This window comes from Notolabrus celidotus, chromosome 12, assembly GCF_009762535.1.
Source record: "Notolabrus celidotus isolate fNotCel1 chromosome 12, fNotCel1.pri, whole genome shotgun sequence".
Classification (NCBI taxonomy): Eukaryota; Metazoa; Chordata; class Actinopteri; order Labriformes; family Labridae; genus Notolabrus; species Notolabrus celidotus.
In genome coordinates this window covers 13,338,087-13,356,135 of record NC_048283.1, presented here as the reverse complement: position 1 = coordinate 13,356,135, position 18,049 = coordinate 13,338,087, and the positions used below count along the sequence as shown (strand labels likewise).

Genomic DNA, 18,049 nt, shown 5'->3' with positions numbered 1-18,049 from the left:
TTTATTGTCAAGTGAGCTCGCACACAAGGAATTTGACGTGGTGATTGGAGCAATGGTACTTAAGACAGTAAGGGCAATAAATATATAAACCTAATCACAAATCCAAAAATACTAAATAAAAAATAAAAATAAAAATACTTCCTGTACAAAAAAAAGTAAAGAAGTACATTTAAAGACATGAAATAAGTCAAATTAGCCTAAGCCAGAGTGCAAATATAGTAGATGAATAAAATAAGATATGTTATGAAATAATTTACAATACTGCACATGGATATTGAGGTATTGCACCGTAAATCAAAGTATTGCACATGTGAAATATCACAGGAGTCTTTGTTGTTTTTCAGTGTGATTGTTCATGAGGGATACTATGGAAGCATATACAGTGGGGCAAAAAAGTCTTTAGTCAGCCACTGATTTTGCAAGTTCTTCCACTTAGAAAGATGAGAGAGGTCTGTAATTTTCATCAGAGGTACACTTCAACTATGAGAGACAAAATGAGAAAAAAAAAAAATCCAGGAAATCACATTGTAGGATTTCTAAAGAATTTATTTGTAAATTATGGTGAAAAACAAGTATTTGGTCAATAACAAAAGTTCAACTCAATACTTTGTAACATAACCTTTGTTGGCAATGACAGAGGTCAAACGCTTCCTGTAAGTCTTCACCAGGTTTGCACACACCGTAGCTGGTATTTTGGTCCATTCCTCCATGCAGATCTCCTCTAGAGCGGTGATGTTTTGGGGCTGTCACTGGGCAACACAGACTTTCAACTCCCTCCACAAATTTTCTATGGGGTTGAGGTCTGGAGACTGGCTAGGCCACTCCAGGACCTTGAAATGCTTTTTACAGAGCCACTCCTTCATTGCCCTAGCGGTGTGTTTGGGATCATGGTCATGCTGGAAGACCCAGCCACGTTCCATCTTCAATGCTCTCACTGATGGAAGGAGGTTTTTGCTTAAAATCTCACGATACATGGCCCCGTTCATTCTTCCCTTAACACGGATCAGTCGTCCTGTCCCCTTTGCAGAAAAACAGCCCCAAAGCATGGAGGTTTCCACCCCCATGCTTCACAGTAAGCATGGTGTTCTTGGGATGCAACTCAGCATTCTTCTTCCTCCAAACACGACAAGTTGAGTTTTTACCAAAAAGTTCTATTTAGGTTTCATCTGACCACATGATATTCTCCCAATCCTCTTCTGCATCATCCATATGCTCTCTGGCAAACTTCAGACGGGCCTGGACATGTACTGGCTTAAGCAGGGGGACACACCTGGCGCTGCAGGATTTGAGTCCCTCTCTGCGTAGTGTGTCACTGATGGTAGCCTTTGTTACTTTGGTCCCAGCTCTCTGCAGGTCATTCATCAGGTCCCTCCGTGTAGTTCTGGGATTTTTGCTCACCGTTCTCATGATCATTTTGACCCCACGGGATGAGATCTTGCGTGGGGCCCAAGATCGAGGGAGATTATCAATGATCTTGTATGTCTTCCATTTTCTTACAATTGCTCCGGCAGTTGGTTTATTCACACCAACCTGCTTGCCTATTGTAGATTCACTCTTTCCAGCCAGGTGCAGGTCCACAATTCTCTTCCTGGTGTCCTTCAACAGCTCTTTGGTCTTGGCCATGGTTGAGTTTGGAGTCTGACTGTTTGAGGCTGTGGAAAGGTGTCTTTTATACAGATAACGAGTTCAAACAGGTGCCATTAATACAGGTAATAAGTGGAGGACAGAAGAGCTTCTTAAAGAAGAAGTTACAGGTCTGTGAGAGCCAGAAATCTTGCTTGTTTGTGGGTGATCAAATACTTGTTTTCCACCATAATTCACAAATAAATTCTTTAGAAATCCTACAATGTGATTTCCTGGATTTTTTTTCTCATTTTGTCTCTCATAGTTGAAGTGTACCTCTGATGAAAATTACAGACCTCTCTCATCTTTCTAAGTAGGAGAACTTGCAAAATCAGTGGCTGACTAAATACATTTTTGCCCCACTGTATATGTACCAAAATTAAAATGAAAAGGCAAATTACAAAATTAAATTGCATTAACAGAAATGCTTTTTAATTTTCTAAATATGTGTGCATTATTTGACTCATAATAAAATTAATAATCAATAAACGTATTTGCATTTTAATTTTCATCTTCAACAATGCAAGTTAAGTTACAATATTAAAATGAAAAGAAAATGGCATTTGCTTTTTAATTTTCAATAAAAGCCCCTCCTAAATTAGTATCATAATTCAAATTAAAAAGAAAATTCGAAAATTAAAATGCATTACAGAAATGCTTTTTAATTTATAGAATGAATACGCATTTTTTTACATTAAAAAATTAAATGAAAAGGCAATCCTTGCTTTTTCATTTTAACTTTCATGTTCAACCATTGATTTTTATTTTTATTTTTCACGGAAACTATCCCCATGACATTTAGGATGTAAAACATTCAGAAAACATAAGCCTCTTCTGCCTGTGTAATGCATAATGTTGCTACTGTGCACCCATGTTTATTTTCTGTTTTAAGCATCTCTGCTCTGCTGGAATGTGCAAATTTGTGAGATGTTTACAAAAGTGGACTTTACCATTGCAGAGGGATGAGGGGGGTTAATGTCAGGAAAGCAGCATTTTAAAAATACATATTTAAGTAGTCGGGAGTAAAGTCGATCATTTGGCTTCAGTGTTGATATAATTAAAACATCCCAATAGATACTCTCGACCAAAGTATCCATCTTAACTCAAACCTCGAGCAGTGTGCGAACACTTTAACATGGTATCGTCCACCGTTCTCTGCAGTCTGCAGTGGATATGGCGTCACTGAAAAGTGTAGGAGTCGAGAAACTTCACCCATGTAAATAACATCGCTAAGAAAGCTGTTAACAGAGTGTATATAGGAGTACAGAGATCAAAGCTTAAGTATATTTACCAGCCTATTTTAATAATGCCCAGGAAAAAGCCATTTAGCAACAAACAGAAGAAGAAACAGCTACAAGTCAAACGGGAGAGAAAGAGAGGTAACTACATATTACCATTACATGTTAGCCTTAGCAGCTAGCTAACGGTGTGTGCTGATCAGCTACATGTCACGTTTGTGAAGCAGCTTACTGTTCTGTAGTGTTTTGTTATGTAAGATTTACAACTACAGCATCAGGAGGACACGAAACCTGTATAAACAACCTCCATGTTGTCTGTAAGCTAGCTGAAATATCAAACAGTATACTCTAACTTCGAACTTGATCTCACATTGTGAAGTTAACAAACCGTTAGAAGGCATAACAAAGCTTTCTAACCTGAAACAGTGAGGCTGGCTGCTAATGTAGCAGAGCCAGGGGGATTTGTAATGTCACCTTCAAAATATTTTCAAAACAACAGCTAACAGTGTTGACGTGTTTGTTCTAAGATTAATGATGTTGAACATGTCCAAGAATGAAGGACACAGCCATTAAAGACCTCTGTGTTCGTCATTCCTTATCTGATGATGTTTGAGCGAATGAGAGTTGTTTGATTGTACAATATTCTTTAAATGCAGTGGTGGACAAAGTACACAGCTTCATTACTGAAGTCAAAGTATAGATACTCTATGTCAAATATTACTCCAATACAAGCGAAAGTTGCTCTGTCAGATTATTACCTGAGTTAAAGTACTGATGTACTTGCTTTTAAAAATACTGAAGTATTCAAAGTACTTCTTGAATAATCTCAAACATTGTATTTTCACAATACATAAATGCAGTCAAGAATAAATAGAAGTACATTCTTTTACGTCATGTTTATTTAGAAACCATTACTTGGAATCTCTAAAAACTATACCATGGAATAAAAACACTAAGTCACTCCAAGCACAGACAACTTAGTTTGAAATGTTCATCTGGAATGAAACAAATGTTACATAGCTCAACACGCTTTCTCAGGTTGGACTGTGAATTTTTGAATGTTTGGGCAGAGTGGGAAACAGGGAGAACATTTCAAATGATACGTATCATTCTTCATTTCAAAAACCTCTAACACAGGCTGAATATATGGCCATGGGTGCTCAATTATAGCCATCATTACCACCTCTAAATGAACTGCCTGATCTGAGTGAAATGTGCTCTGATTTTACTCCACATTCAACCGTGGAGACGCACGATAAACAGGTACAGCTAAACTACTGAGACAAACAGAACTACACAAACACATTTTACTGTCTTAGGGATCAGATTTCAGAAAAGAGAAGGACATTCATGAGCTGACTTCAAAGTAAAAGTAGTGAGTAACTAGAGCACTGATAGACATGTAGTGGAGTAAAAAGTATAATAATTGTCTTCTGAATGTAGTGGAGTAAAAGTAATAAGTTTCCCCCAAAAAATAATACTCAAGTAAAGCACAAATACTCAAAAAATGTAATAAAGTACAGTACTCAAGTAAATTTACTCTGTTACTGTCCACCACTGTTTAAATGTCACTCCACATTAAATTAATGAAGCACATTCATCTCAGTCTGGATTCACTGACACAATTTGAAGTTTTACTGAGTAAAATAAAACTCTGATTATGTTTCTAGTCATTGTTGTCTTTCTTACATTGCTTAACCCATTCAAAGGATGTTTGAACCTGTTTGTTTTTTTATATTGAATTAAGTTACAGTAATAAAGAGAAGCATGAAGGAAGGTCATGTCATATGTAGGTGTACAGCATGATTTGACAACAGCATAAGTAGTATACATGGTTTGTTTCATCATTGGGTCTCTAAAGGATTCACAGCCCACATTGACTAACAAGAGGCTAGGAAACAAATGTGATTTAATATATAGAGAAAAAATTGCTGTACATGTCAAACATAAACAAACCAAAAGTCAAAGAACACTGGCACTTATTAAGCACCAGGCCATTTTTTTCCTGAATCAAACATGAAGTGTCCTCCTAAGCTGCTGGAGAGCATTTAACAGAACCACTTCAGGTGTAGTATACGAGGGAGGACATTGAGGAGTTAGTGTAATCAAGCCATAAAGATCACGAGTTGTCTACATAATCCAAAGTGAGCTTGTAGTTTTCTGTTGCCATCATCAAAAACAGTTTGCTGTTTATTTTGACCGAAAGTTGAAGGTCCTTATCCTTGTTAAGATACCAGTCTATATTCAAAGCACACATCATGTAACCATATAAACTGACATGAGTGGAAAAAGAACATCTTAAAAATGCTTGCTGATGTATTATCTATGCCTGTGTTTGATTGTAACACCTGACATTCGCCCCTCACTTCCAGGTGACACAGGTTCTGGGCCGAGCAGCCGCAATGCCAGTGTGGAGCGAGGAGGGGAGCGACAGTCAGACACCTCTGACAGTGAGACCACTGATATTAGAAGAATAAATCAACAGCCTTTCGGCAGAGAAGGTAGATATGACCCCAACAGGTACGTTTTCATTACAAATAATACTCACTTTAAATACTCACTCTATTGTGTGATATTCAGTATAATCTAAAAAAAAAAAGCAAAGTCATATTTGAAATTTGCATTGGGAAATAATTATTCTATAGATGTACCAAAAACATGCAAGACATTTTCTTAAAACGACCGTATTGACACAGTCCTTGTACTGCGCCCTCAGGTTCCGGCTGCACTTCGAGAAAGAAAGTAAAGAAGACGTTGAAAAGAGGAAGAAGGTGGCCAGGGAAAAGGTGCTGAAGCCGGTCTCAGACAAAGAACTCGAGACAAACATCCATGACACCTATCCCTCAGAGAAAGGTCTGTCGGTTTTTAATGCTTTCCACATGACAGTCTCAAAATAAGCCAAAGATGAGCAGAGTGGGTTAATGGAGTGGGTCACTGCTTGACACACTGAAAGTTGATTATTCATTGCCAGGTCTCGGTTTCCCACGACGACCGTCCTGGAATTATGAAATGACACGAGAGAACCTGCTGAGGAAAGAGGAGAAGTCGTACAGAGATTACCTTGATGACCTGCACACCAGAAACCCGCCCGGCACCCTCAGCCACTTTGAGCACAATCTGGAGGTTAGTCACTGGATGGATGATCCCTCGAGGGCTTTTTGACCACTGAACTTATGGGCCGCCGTTTGTAAAGTTGTGCACACTGAAAATAACAGCAACACTTCTCCACATTTAGCTCCAAAACGTCATAAAAATGTAGAGTGATTCTTTTAAAGTTACTTTTTTTATCACATTTAGAGGAATATTTGTGATCTTCTTCACTTTTAGTTTTCTTGTGAAAGTATATTAAGTTAAAATCACTGTTAAATCCAAATGCTAAATATAAATATAAATGTTAAATATAAATATAAATGTTAAATATAAATAAAAATGTTAAATGTTGCTCCGCGATCCTAAATATTTAGCTGATATGCGGCAGTGTGCATTTGCATAACAGCTAAATATTTAGGATTGCAGAGCAACATTTAACATTTATATATAACATTTAACATTTATTTTTAACACTTATATTTAATATTGAGATTCATATTTAAAATTTATATTTATATTTAACATTTAATTTAACATTTATATTTAACGCCCTGTGATAGGTCGGCGACCTGTCCAGGGTGTACCCTGCCTTCCGCTGAAGCCAGCTGGGATAGGCTCCAGCCCCACGTGACCCCTAACAGGATAAGCGGTCAAGATAATGGATTGATGGATTTATATTTAACATTTGTATTTAACATTTATATTTAATATTTAGATTTATATTTAACATTTAGATTTAACATTTAGATTTAGATTTAATATGTAGATTTATATTTAACAGTTAGATTTATTTTTAACATTTAGATTTATCGTTAAACATTTAGATTTATATTAAACATTTGGATTCAACAAAATTTTAACTTAATATATTTTTCAAAACAAAATTAAACGTGAAGAAGATCACAAATATTCCTCTAAATATGATAAAAAAGTGACTTTCAAAAATTCACTACAATTTTATGACGTTTTGGAGCTAAATGTGGGGAATTGTTGCTGTTAATTTCATTGTGCACAACTTTACAAACGGCGCCTCATAGAATTGGCTGTGTTCAATTATTAACTCTGATTTTATTTTATATAAAATGCATCCAGGCCAGTGTTACCTGTGTCATTAAGGTTTTGTGTTGTTTGTTCTTGATTATATAATGATCGTCCAAGTTCTAAGTGATGTCACATCCATCCCCAAATCAGCAGTTTATATTCATCAGTCATCTGTACTCATAGTATATATAGCCATAATAACCTTCATATTTATAAACCATATGTATTTCTTATTTCTTAAAGCTAGGGTTGGTAGTCACGGAAAACTAGCATGAATTTGAATGTAGTATTTCCTCGGGCCTCCGTCCAACCTGACTCTTTGACTCTTTCTGCCCTCAGTATTAATTATCACGGTAGGTTTAGCATGCAGCAATTGACTCTTCTTTGTAACATGAAGCAGGCTTTAACAGCTCAGACTGCAGCTCATTTTGTATGCAAAATAAGTATCTATGAATCCTATTAAACCTTTTTGGCAGCAGACACTGCATGAAGCAGTCTTGCTTGTTAATGAGCTTCCTGTATTTTAATGATTACCCTGCAGTCTTTCTGTCTTCCAGTGTGTATCTCCAGGATGTAACATGACATTAATATTGAACTGTTATAAAGTCAGATCCACTTTATGGCCTTTTTATACTCGTGTATTGTCTGATATTTCCTCAGGGGATCATCATATCTTCCATGCGAGGAAGTTGGTCGGGTTTGCTTAGGCTGTGGAAGTGATAACAGTATTTTTTTTTGTCAAATTGAAAAACCTGCAGATAATTTAATTTCAAAGTGTGGGCTGAACTCAGGAGGCACATCTCAGCAGAAGCAGGGCTCTGGCAGCTGGTGGTGTTATAAGTGACTCTTAGTAATCGAGAGATGATGTCGTTTTGAGTGCAGCTGAGGATTAGAATGATGTGAAAATTACTCGTATATGGAGAAGCTGCTTCTCGGAACAGGTTGCTTTTCCTGATGAAGTGAATCATATTTTAAAAGATTCATGATAAACAGAAAAGTATACAGATTATTCATTGCCTTGTAAAGACATAAAAAAATGTCACCGCCGTCTCCCCCTTCTCTCTCTTTTAGACATGGAGGCAGCTGTGGAGAGTGTTGGAAATGTCAGATGTCATCCTTCTTATCGTGGACATACGGCACCCGGTAGGTGACCTCATGAGCAAAAGCCTTCAGGACAAATGAGACCACTAGATGGAGACAATGAGTTAATCTCCATACTTACATCTGACATGTTTTATTTGCCAGTTAATTCACTTATTTTATTCTTAGATTTCTCTTATTTGGATATCCTAAAATAATTAACATTAAAGCATTTATTTCCATGCTGAGAGAAGACAGGAATTATGCTGCAACTTTGAAACATGGAATATTTCAGCATAAAGAAAAAATAAAAAGAGGAAAGTACCCAATCTTGTAATTTAATCGTGTACTTCTTTAATTGTATTAGGTGGTACTGAGGTTGATTAGCCTTTTGCTTTGGTTCTAGAAAATTCTGGTTCTCAATTTTGCACATTAAATTAAATTATAATGTTATCATGTGTGGTGCTACATTGGACCATGAGATCAGTACTTCAGATCAGCAGTGTCTCAAAGTATATCACATTGTTCTTCTTCTCTGTTGTCTTATTATATGTTAGGCGTGCTGATGTAATTATATTGATTACAATAGAGAATTGATGCTTTCATGTTTCAGTGTGATTTGATACCAATTTGATATTATACACCATCCTTTGCTTCTAATTATTAAACATTAGCTGTTGACACACCTTAAAACTAACAAGCTGGCTACACATTAGGTTAATTGAACCTCCTCTGTCTGGTTTTCTAGTGTTAACATAAAAATAATAACATCACTGTGCACATTGTTTTCATAAATATTGATATGATTCATTTCTTGAATATGCCAGATTTACTGTTTTAATAAAGAGTGTCCTCATGTAATCCACCCAGGTGCTACAGTTCCCTCCAGCCCTCTACCACTACATCACAGGAGATCTCCAGAAGCAGGTGGTCCTAGTGTTGAACAAAGCCGACCTGTGTCCTCCCCCACTGGTGATCGCCTGGAAACACTACATGACTTCTCAGTTCCCCCACCTGCATATAGTCTGCTTTACCTCCCACCCTGGGCAGCCCTACAGCACAGGTGAGGACAGGGAGAGTAGGAAGAAGAAATAAGCGATGGAAAAAGGAGAAAGACTGACTGACGCATAAAAATGACATCAGACAGACACTGAAAGTGAAATAAACCTGCCGCAAAGGGAATTATTTGACTCACTCTAGAAAACCTGACAGGCTTCTGTTTGGTTGAGTTTAACTGTCTGTCCGTCTATCTGGTGGCTTGTAGTGCTCCAAAAGAAGAGGATGAGGAGGAAGGCTGACTGGAATCACGCTGGAGGTCCATTAGATATCCTGAAGGCCTGTCAGGACATTGCAGCAGGGAGAGGTGTGTTACTTTCAGCTATGACTCTTATATACGCAAGAAAATAACCGTTACCGACTTTGAGAACTTTACTCCTTACATATGAAACTCCTGTTAACTCTCTGACTCAAACCTCATGTTTTTAAAGTTGATCTATCCAGCTGGGAGCAGAAGATTAAGAGAGATGCTGTTGCTGAACGCCTATATGGAGAGCGGCCAGATGAAGGAGCTGAGTCGGTGCTGGTAGAGCATCAAACTGACAGTGCTATGGACATGAGCAGCCCATCCCAGGAGCTCTACAAAGATGGAGTCCTCACTCTGGGCTGCATAGGTAAACATCTTAATCTTCTATAAGGAATTGTAGCCTGTAGAGAAGTTCAATGAAAGCTTCTTAAAGCACCTTTCTTTTCAGTCTACTGTCAGTATTTGAATGTAATATTAAAACTACAAACTGAAGTGGTCTAACAGATTTATCACATGAAAACCACTTGCTGTGACTACTGGACAACTCAATACTGATTTTAAACCCTTGTTTCCCCCCCCGAAGGCTTTCCAAATGTGGGCAAGTCATCTGTGATAAATAGCCTGGTCGGGAAGAAGGTGGTCAGCGTGTCCCGAACCCCAGGCCACACCAAATACTTCCAGACCTACTACCTCACTCCGACAGTGAAACTCTGTGACTGCCCCGGACTGGTTTTCCCCTCCCGCGTCGATAAACAGTTGCAGGTACAAGCTCATTTTAGAGCGCTTGAGAATAAGGTGTAACTGTTTAGGCTTGATAGAAACCTAATTGTGTTGAACAGCAAGCTCACGCCGTTCTGGGTAAGAGTGAGTTATTGATTTTACGCAATCATTCTTGTTATCTTTCACAGGCGCTTGATCAATGTTAAAGTATTTCTGTGTTAAGACTGAACTCTTAAAAACTTTGGAAACTATCTTGTTTTCAAATCTGATCTCAGACTTTATTTTGATTTTAAATATTGATCTTTTTCTGCCCCTCTCTTGTCTTTTATCTTCGCCTTTGTTTTGTTTTCTTTAGATTCTGGCAGGCATCTACCCAGTGTCTCAGCTGCAGGAGCCCTACAGCTCAGTTGGTTATCTGTGTGAAAGAACCCCCTTCCTTTCAGTGCTGAAGCTCAAACACCCCAGTTTACTGGAGAACAAACCTCACCTAGGAAACGAGGGTTCGGCAGAGCTCAACTGGACTGCATGGGATGTTTGTGAAGGTATGCCAACAGCGACTTTGTTTAATTCATCATAGTATTGAAGAGTTCAACAATCATTTAAATAACTCAGCAACAAAGCCTAGTGTTAATGCCATGAAATAGAATAAACAAATGGTACATATCTGAATATGTTCCAACCTCCTAACCCTACATATGATGCTCAGTTTTTAAGCCCAACCACCCGCGCTAATTGCAATCAGAACTTTACCATGCATTGATGTATTTGGCTTCGACACACTGTTTTAAGCTTTACCAGTTACTGGCTGAACTGACAATACTTGTTGGTTGCATCAGTTGATTTCTGTATTTGGTGTTTCACTGTAATCTGTTCGCTTTAAGAAAATGTAGACTTTACGACTGGTCCTTCAGTAATGGCTGTAATTAGTGTGTTTCATCTGTCACTAACATATGAATACTTTCTTTCTGTGCCATTTTGCTTTCTTTAGCATGGGCAGAGAGGCGAGGCTACAAGACAGCAAAAGCAGCCCGTCACGATGTGTATCGTGCAGCTAACAGCCTCCTGCGGTTGGCCATTGATGGCAGATTATGTCTCTGCTTAAGACCACCTGGCTATAGCTGCCTAAGAGGTATAACATGCCCCTACGCAATTCATTATTTGAATTGTTTCAAATTGATCCAGTTTTGAGTGCGTCCCATGTGTAGGTAAGAGAGCAGGCGGGTAGAACTAATTTGTCTCTGCCGTTGTTTCTGGTCTACAGAGCATTGGGAGAATCACCCAGACTTGCCGGATATAATGGCTCTCCAAGGAAGAATGACAGAGGAGGAAGGAGCCGGAGAGAGGGACGATGACGATGATGGGGAGTCCAGCACAGAGCCAGAGGAAGAGAGAGACCGGGACGCAGATGATGATGAGGACGGTGATGATGAAGATGAGGGGTTTGGACACCCAGGAGGGAAGGACGATAAGCCCTCTGGCTTCACTGTCAACATGTATAACGTCCTCCGGGAAAACGAGTGCGAGTGATCACGGATGTTGAAGACAAAAATTGTTCCTCTTACCAGAGCTGTCCCCGTTTACCCCAGTACATTCTTCATTCCTTTTTTCCCCGAATCTGCATTCCTTCTCATTTTTCCTGCATCTCTGCTACTCATAGCAATATCTTCTCAGTATCCTGACATGATCTAATTAATTCAACTTGTTCCCTTTTCCTTATAATATACAGAGCATATTTATGTACTCCATGCTGTGCCTCTGCTCTGCTTGTTCATCCATGTAGCTTATTCTTTAGTCTTGCTCCTAGGAATGGATTTGGTTTGATTTATTTAATCTTTCTTTTTTTTTGCATGTACAGTAGTTCTCAAAAAATGAACAAAATAATTTCCTTTAAACTGGAATAATCATCAGACTGCTTTTTTTCGATCTCTCTATCAAAAAGTGACTTAATAGCTGAGATGCCAAAGTTCAGGGAGCGACGACAAAGCAAATCAGAAGCGCTGATCATTATGATGTCATTGACTGGAGCCGCCCGCCACTGGGCTCTCAGAGCAGCTTGAGATTCAAGAACACGACTCTAACTCATCTACGTGGACCAGAGTTATTACAACTGTGGTCAAAGGGTGTGGGGTGGGAGATGGGAGATACCAAACCATAAAAATGGAAATCATAAAACCAACGTTTTCACTCACAGTTCTGCTGTTCACGGTTTTATAGCTCTGTCAGGGGTTCAACTGTTTGAACTTTGTTTTGATTTGATGAAACTATGTGTGAGGTAAATATTAGGTTGTTGTGGTTTTTCCATAGTCGGCAGGAAATGTAATCTAAATACTTAAGATTGGTTTGGTAGTGAGGTAGCAGGAGTCTGTATTGCTGGATGAGGCTGTTTCAGGAAATTTAACTTGTAGTGTTTTAACTACTCCAAAAATAGTCCTTCAATCTAAACAGAGATCTACAGTAATAAGTGCAGGATGTTTGCTATGCTCATTCAGCAAGTTTTAATGCTCAAGAATAGTGAAGCAGGTTTGATTCAAACTGTTTGGAAATGAGCCCCACACTTTGGGAGACTAGCTTTTTGATTACTTATCGAGGAATTGGATGAGAAGGTTGATGCCACTCTGTATCTGGGGAAGGGAGAAGGTTAGCTTTGCTCATCACAGAGACTGGAAACATAAGAAACAACAACACGATCTACCAACACAACAATAGGTCACTCAGCTGTTCACCTGATTTGGTAGTTTTACAACAAACAAAGCATAAAGAACTGGATTCAGTATTTTCTATCTGTGATTTATATTCAGATATATTTTTTCAACACTTCTCTCAAACACTCTCTCCTTTTCGTAATATTGAGAATCCAGAAAGTCAACACCTGGACCAAGAAATAGTCTGGTGCATCACCCTGTGGGGAAACCAATATATGCCATGTAATACTGTTTTATTTTCGATGGGTGTTGTCATTTTTCCAGTCTTTGTCTTCAGTTAAACTAACCAGCTGCTCATTTCAGTTTCATATTAACTGTAAAGACATACAATAAGAGTGGAGTGGAGTCAATCTGCTCATCTAACTCTATCTGAAGTAGATAAAAGTGTTGAACTATTCTTTGAGCCACACAGAAAGAGAGACTGACCATCTTAACTTCCACATGTCCCATCATTATGGGCAACATTACACTCCATCTTTGCTCTACTGTTAGGTTCATGGACTACAAATGACGTCATAGTACTGTCAGATATCAGTAGTCAAAACTTCTAGTCAAATATGAAGATCTGACTTTTTGTTTTTCTTCTCTTTCTCTCTACCTCTCTCTTCCTTGTTTTCTCTCTCCGGCCCGCTTCAATCCCGAGTGCTGTATTTCTGCGTGCTGTTGTCGTACCTAGTTCATCTATTCTCAGAGGGAACACTACAACACAGTGCTCCGTTACTGTGCAATACATCACGCTGCAGCCACATGCTGTCATTTCTACCCATGGTACAGTTTAAAGCACTTACTCGACAATACCATGCTGTTAGGAACACAACAGACTTTTAGTTGTGTTGACATGGACTTAAGGAAAGGTGTCTGGAGAGTGTAGTGTGAAGGCTTGAGGTGCATTCAGGCTATTTGCTGCATTCCTCATTTCATTCCTTGTATGCCTAATGATGACTGGATGGCTTTCTGCAATAAAGGAAAATAATCCTCTCAGCCTTCTTGTTATCTGTGAGTGTTGATTCTATTTGTGATATTCATTTACAATCCGTGAGAGATGATAAATGTAGCTGAATAATCGCACTGTCAAAGAGGAAAAAAGTCACACACACAATGCCGACTCTTAAAGAATGCACATAATTAAACCAAAGATGATCTATAAATCTTTCTTTCACATTGTTTACACCAAATATTGGAGAAGTTGTGTTATCTTGGACATGTTTTAATATGCTCTGTCAGACTAATTAACTAAATGCAATGCTTGAATGAGAAGCAGACATAATCGGAAATCTATTCTCATGGAGATTTCTGTTTTATAGTTAAAGTTGTCTTATAATTAGTGAAGAGACTGAAAATTGCTACCACGACACATCCAGATTCAAACAATCAACTTCACCACACACTGAGCTCAGGGACTTTTCTGGAGTCCCAGAGCTCCATTGTCTCGTAAGTCCCTCTGAGCTACCGTAGACGTCCTCCTATCTGTGGATGTTCTAGACTCCAGCGGCAACAGCTTCTACTACGCGTCTCATCACTATCACCTCTCTCTCTTACTCCCCTCTATCTGTCTTTCCAGACCCAACTCGGTCGAGGCATGATGGCTGCCTAACATGAGTCTGGTTCTGCCTGAGGTTTCTGCCTGTTAAAAGGAAGTTTTTCCTCGCCACTGTAACCAGCTAAATACTGCGATGTGCAATGCTCATGATGGATTAAGGTGGGGTCAGATTGAGTCTTACCCTGTCTTGAAGTTGGGTCTCTGTTCATAATTTGACATAGAGTGGTCTAGACCTCCTATGTTTGTAAAAGCGTCTTGAGATAGCGTTTGTTGTGATTTGGCGCTATACAAATAAAGATTGATTCATTGATTGATTGACTGATCTGATGAAAGCCCCTCTAAACTACTTAACTGACTTTTTTATTTAATTTTTTATTCTATTTATTAGGATCTCCATTAGCTTCCACATTGTGGTCGTAGTCTTCCTGGGGTCCACAAAAACAAGAAAAACAATTATTTAAAATCACACATTATCCATAAAGCAAAGATGCAATAGCAGCCAATTATAAAAATCAAGAATAAAAATGAAAAATAAACTAAGTATCTGAGCAAATAAACCATGAGTAGCATTAAACTACAAAATAATGGAAACAAATACAAAACTGTCACAAAAATGGCACCAAAAATGAATAAACAAAGACTTTCAAAACAGTGATTACATAATAACGTCTATGAGGGATTCATCAGCATTTGTTTAAGTGACTTTTTAAAAGAAAATCTGTTTTTGATCACTCTCATGTTGGTGGGGATTTGATTCCAGGCAGAGGAACCTCTAAAAAAAAGTGATGAATTTGCAGTAGGACAAAACTTATAGTTAACACCATAAAAAACAAGCACATTTTAAGAAACCATTCAGTTACCAAGGCAGGATTAATTCCACTCGCTCACTTAAGCTCTCACAGCACACATTATTAAAATGGGGCTGTTTATTTATATGCAAAACAAATGCCATGCTAAATATTTGTGCATATGGAGACATTGTATTACTAGCTCTGTGGTTAACAGGAGTTTACTATTCTTTGCCTGATGTATTACAGCATAAACATAACCTAATGTAAATAAGAGCTACAGAAAATGAATGGCTGCAGAGTTAAATACCAAACCCTTTGTTTTAAAATACCAGTGTGGCATTTGCCTTGAGTCTGCTGTTATCATAATGGTGTTTACCAAAGCTCCTCCTCATTTCATTGTTGTTCCACTGAGTGTCTTACATGACTACATTTAATAAAACAGGATATGCATGGGAGGAGGAGAATGGCCCAGACAATAAAACATTACTCTGAGCATTGCCCGCTTCGTCACTTCTTTTATTAACTGTGAAGCATATGGAATAAATTATCACCTCTCCCAGCTTCTAATAAAATGATTTCCATGGTCATGTGTCAGAAGTTTGAAACATATCCTTCAGATTTATGCCTCATCTGAGTGCTGTATGTCTTTGCCTTTATGAGACAGTGTTTGTCAAATATTTCACACCCCTGACTCGTATCTAGGCCTCTTGTCAGGCTGCTGTAATTATCTTGTTATGTTTACTGTGACCCATTGGGCACCATTCTCAGACGGCATTATGGTGATCACCGAGGACCGCCATAATCATTATTTACGGGATAGAAGTGGGTGGAAATCCCCTCGTTGTATAATTTGGATTCGGTGCCAACTTGAATGGTGTTCAGAGATGCTATTTGCTGACTACATAAACTCAAAGGGGAGAAGAGATGGAATCATCTGGAATTGTTTCCGATTTGCAGCCAGAGCCATAAGCTGCTTGATTTCCCCAGCTAGAGCTCTGACTGTGTTGTGGCCCTCAGACCTGGATGGCAGTAATTAAAGCCAGACAAAGGCCGCAGATTTACTGGAGCATGACACCATACATTTCAAAACTGTTAATTAAATTCTGCTGTGTTGAATGTCTTTGCTGCCTGCACCAGTCACGCCTATATGATGCTCATGTGGTTTGAATTTGATCCCTTTTATTTTTTTAAAAACTTTCTCATGACTAAATCAGGTTTTTAGTGGACCCTTGACCCCTTCCTCCCCTCTCTAATTTGCCCCATTTTCACTACCTGTGTGACCCCGGCTAACATGTGGGTGAGACCAGGGAGCAGTGAACTGTTTTCACAGGAGAGCTGGAGCTTAAGCAGAGCAGAAAATAATCATTAGTCTGGTTTTATATGCTCCCATGGGTGCTGCAGACACACATACATACACTCACACAGGTGAAATGAATCTGAGAGGGAAGTTGTAAAAGCCATTCAGAAGAGGGTGCAGAACAATAACCACAGTTATGTTTGCGTTTCACTTAAAGACAAAGAAATCAAATGTCCCAATTGGCTTTAAAGAAACAACCAAGCTGCAAAACATCTCATTAAAGTAAATTACAGTGATATATCTGAGCTGGCAGGTACACCTCTGTGGTCACTAGAGGGCTATCAAAGCCAGCATTAATATGAGTGTGTGCTGCAGTTAATGGTCAGGTGCAACAAGCTGATACAGACGTCTCATTTGTAGTGTTAATAGTAGTTCTTTCCAGTGTGTGATAAATGATGTAACAGCCATGGTCAGTTTTATCACCTTTGGTTAGATAGGTCATCACTTTTTATGAAGGTCAGGAAGAGAGAAGTAATTCATTGCTTTATTGTATCTGTAAAATCATTTAAAATACAAATTACAAGCAAAAACACTGCATTTTAAATCCTTTAAAATGCTCAATTATTATCAAGTGATAAATATGCTTCCACTGTAAAAAGAAAAGGCTCTCAGTCCTGCAATAATTCCCCCTGTGATTTGTGTATTGGCTTTATTGCGTACAATATATGCTGGTTCATGAGCTACTTATGTTAGTTAAGTGCAGTGGGCTCTAAACAAGAGGCCAGACCCTTCAAAAGACTCATCAAATTAATCCAAGGGATTATGAGATGAAAAAATACTACCATACAACTTCTGTTAATTTCTGTAATCTTTGATTTTTGTTGATGCAGAACAGACAGTGGTGGACAAAGTACGCAGCTTCATTACTTGAGTCAAAGTGTACTGTAGATACTCCAGGTCAAATATTACTCCAATACCAGCAAAAGTTGCTCTGTCAGATTATTACTTGAGTTAAAGTACTGAAGTACTTGCTTTTAAAAATACTTAAGTTTTCAGAGTACTTTTTAAAAAATATCTCAAAAGGTTGTATTTTCACAAAGCATGAGTGCAGTCAAGAATACATAGGAGTACATTCTGTTACATCATGTTTATCTAGAAACCATTACTTGAAATCTCTAAAAACTATACCATGGAAAAAAAACAGAAACTAAGTTACTCCAAGCACAGACAACTTAGTTTGAAATGTTCATCTGGAATGAAACAAATGTTAAGTAGCTCAACACGCTTTCTCAGGTTGGACAGTGAATTTTTGTATGTTTGGGCAGAGTGGGAAACAGGAAGAACATTTCAAATGATACGTATCATTCTTCCTTTCAAAAACCTCTAACATGGGCTGAATATATGGCCATGGGTGCTCAGGTGGAGAATTATAGCCATCATTACCACCTCTAAATGAACTGCCTGATCTGAGTCAAATTTGCTCTAAACCACTGAGACAAACAGAACTACACAAACACATTTACTGTCTTAGGGATCAGATTTCAGAAAAGAGAAGGACATTCATGAGCTGACTTCATAGCAAAAGTAGTGAGTAACTAGAGCACTGATAGAAATGTAGTGGAGT

At 38.4% G+C, this 18,049-nt stretch overlaps 1 protein-coding gene across 1 annotated transcript; it reads left to right on the top strand.

The window, feature by feature from the left end:
• Positions 1 to 2,774: 2,774 nt before the first annotated feature.
• Positions 2,775 to 13,778, top strand: gnl1 (guanine nucleotide binding protein-like 1). The gene is made up of 12 exons (XM_034697254.1): positions 2,775 to 3,002; positions 5,234 to 5,381; positions 5,578 to 5,714; positions 5,833 to 5,984; positions 8,064 to 8,135; positions 8,943 to 9,135; positions 9,337 to 9,435; positions 9,560 to 9,742; positions 9,959 to 10,137; positions 10,451 to 10,637; positions 11,084 to 11,224; positions 11,357 to 13,778. The coding sequence occupies exons 1-12, from the start codon at positions 2,930 to 2,932 to the stop codon at positions 11,620 to 11,622; spliced, it is 1,830 nt and encodes a 609-aa protein (XP_034553145.1). The 5' UTR covers positions 2,775 to 2,929; the 3' UTR covers positions 11,623 to 13,778.
• Positions 13,779 to 18,049: the final 4,271 nt, after the last annotated feature.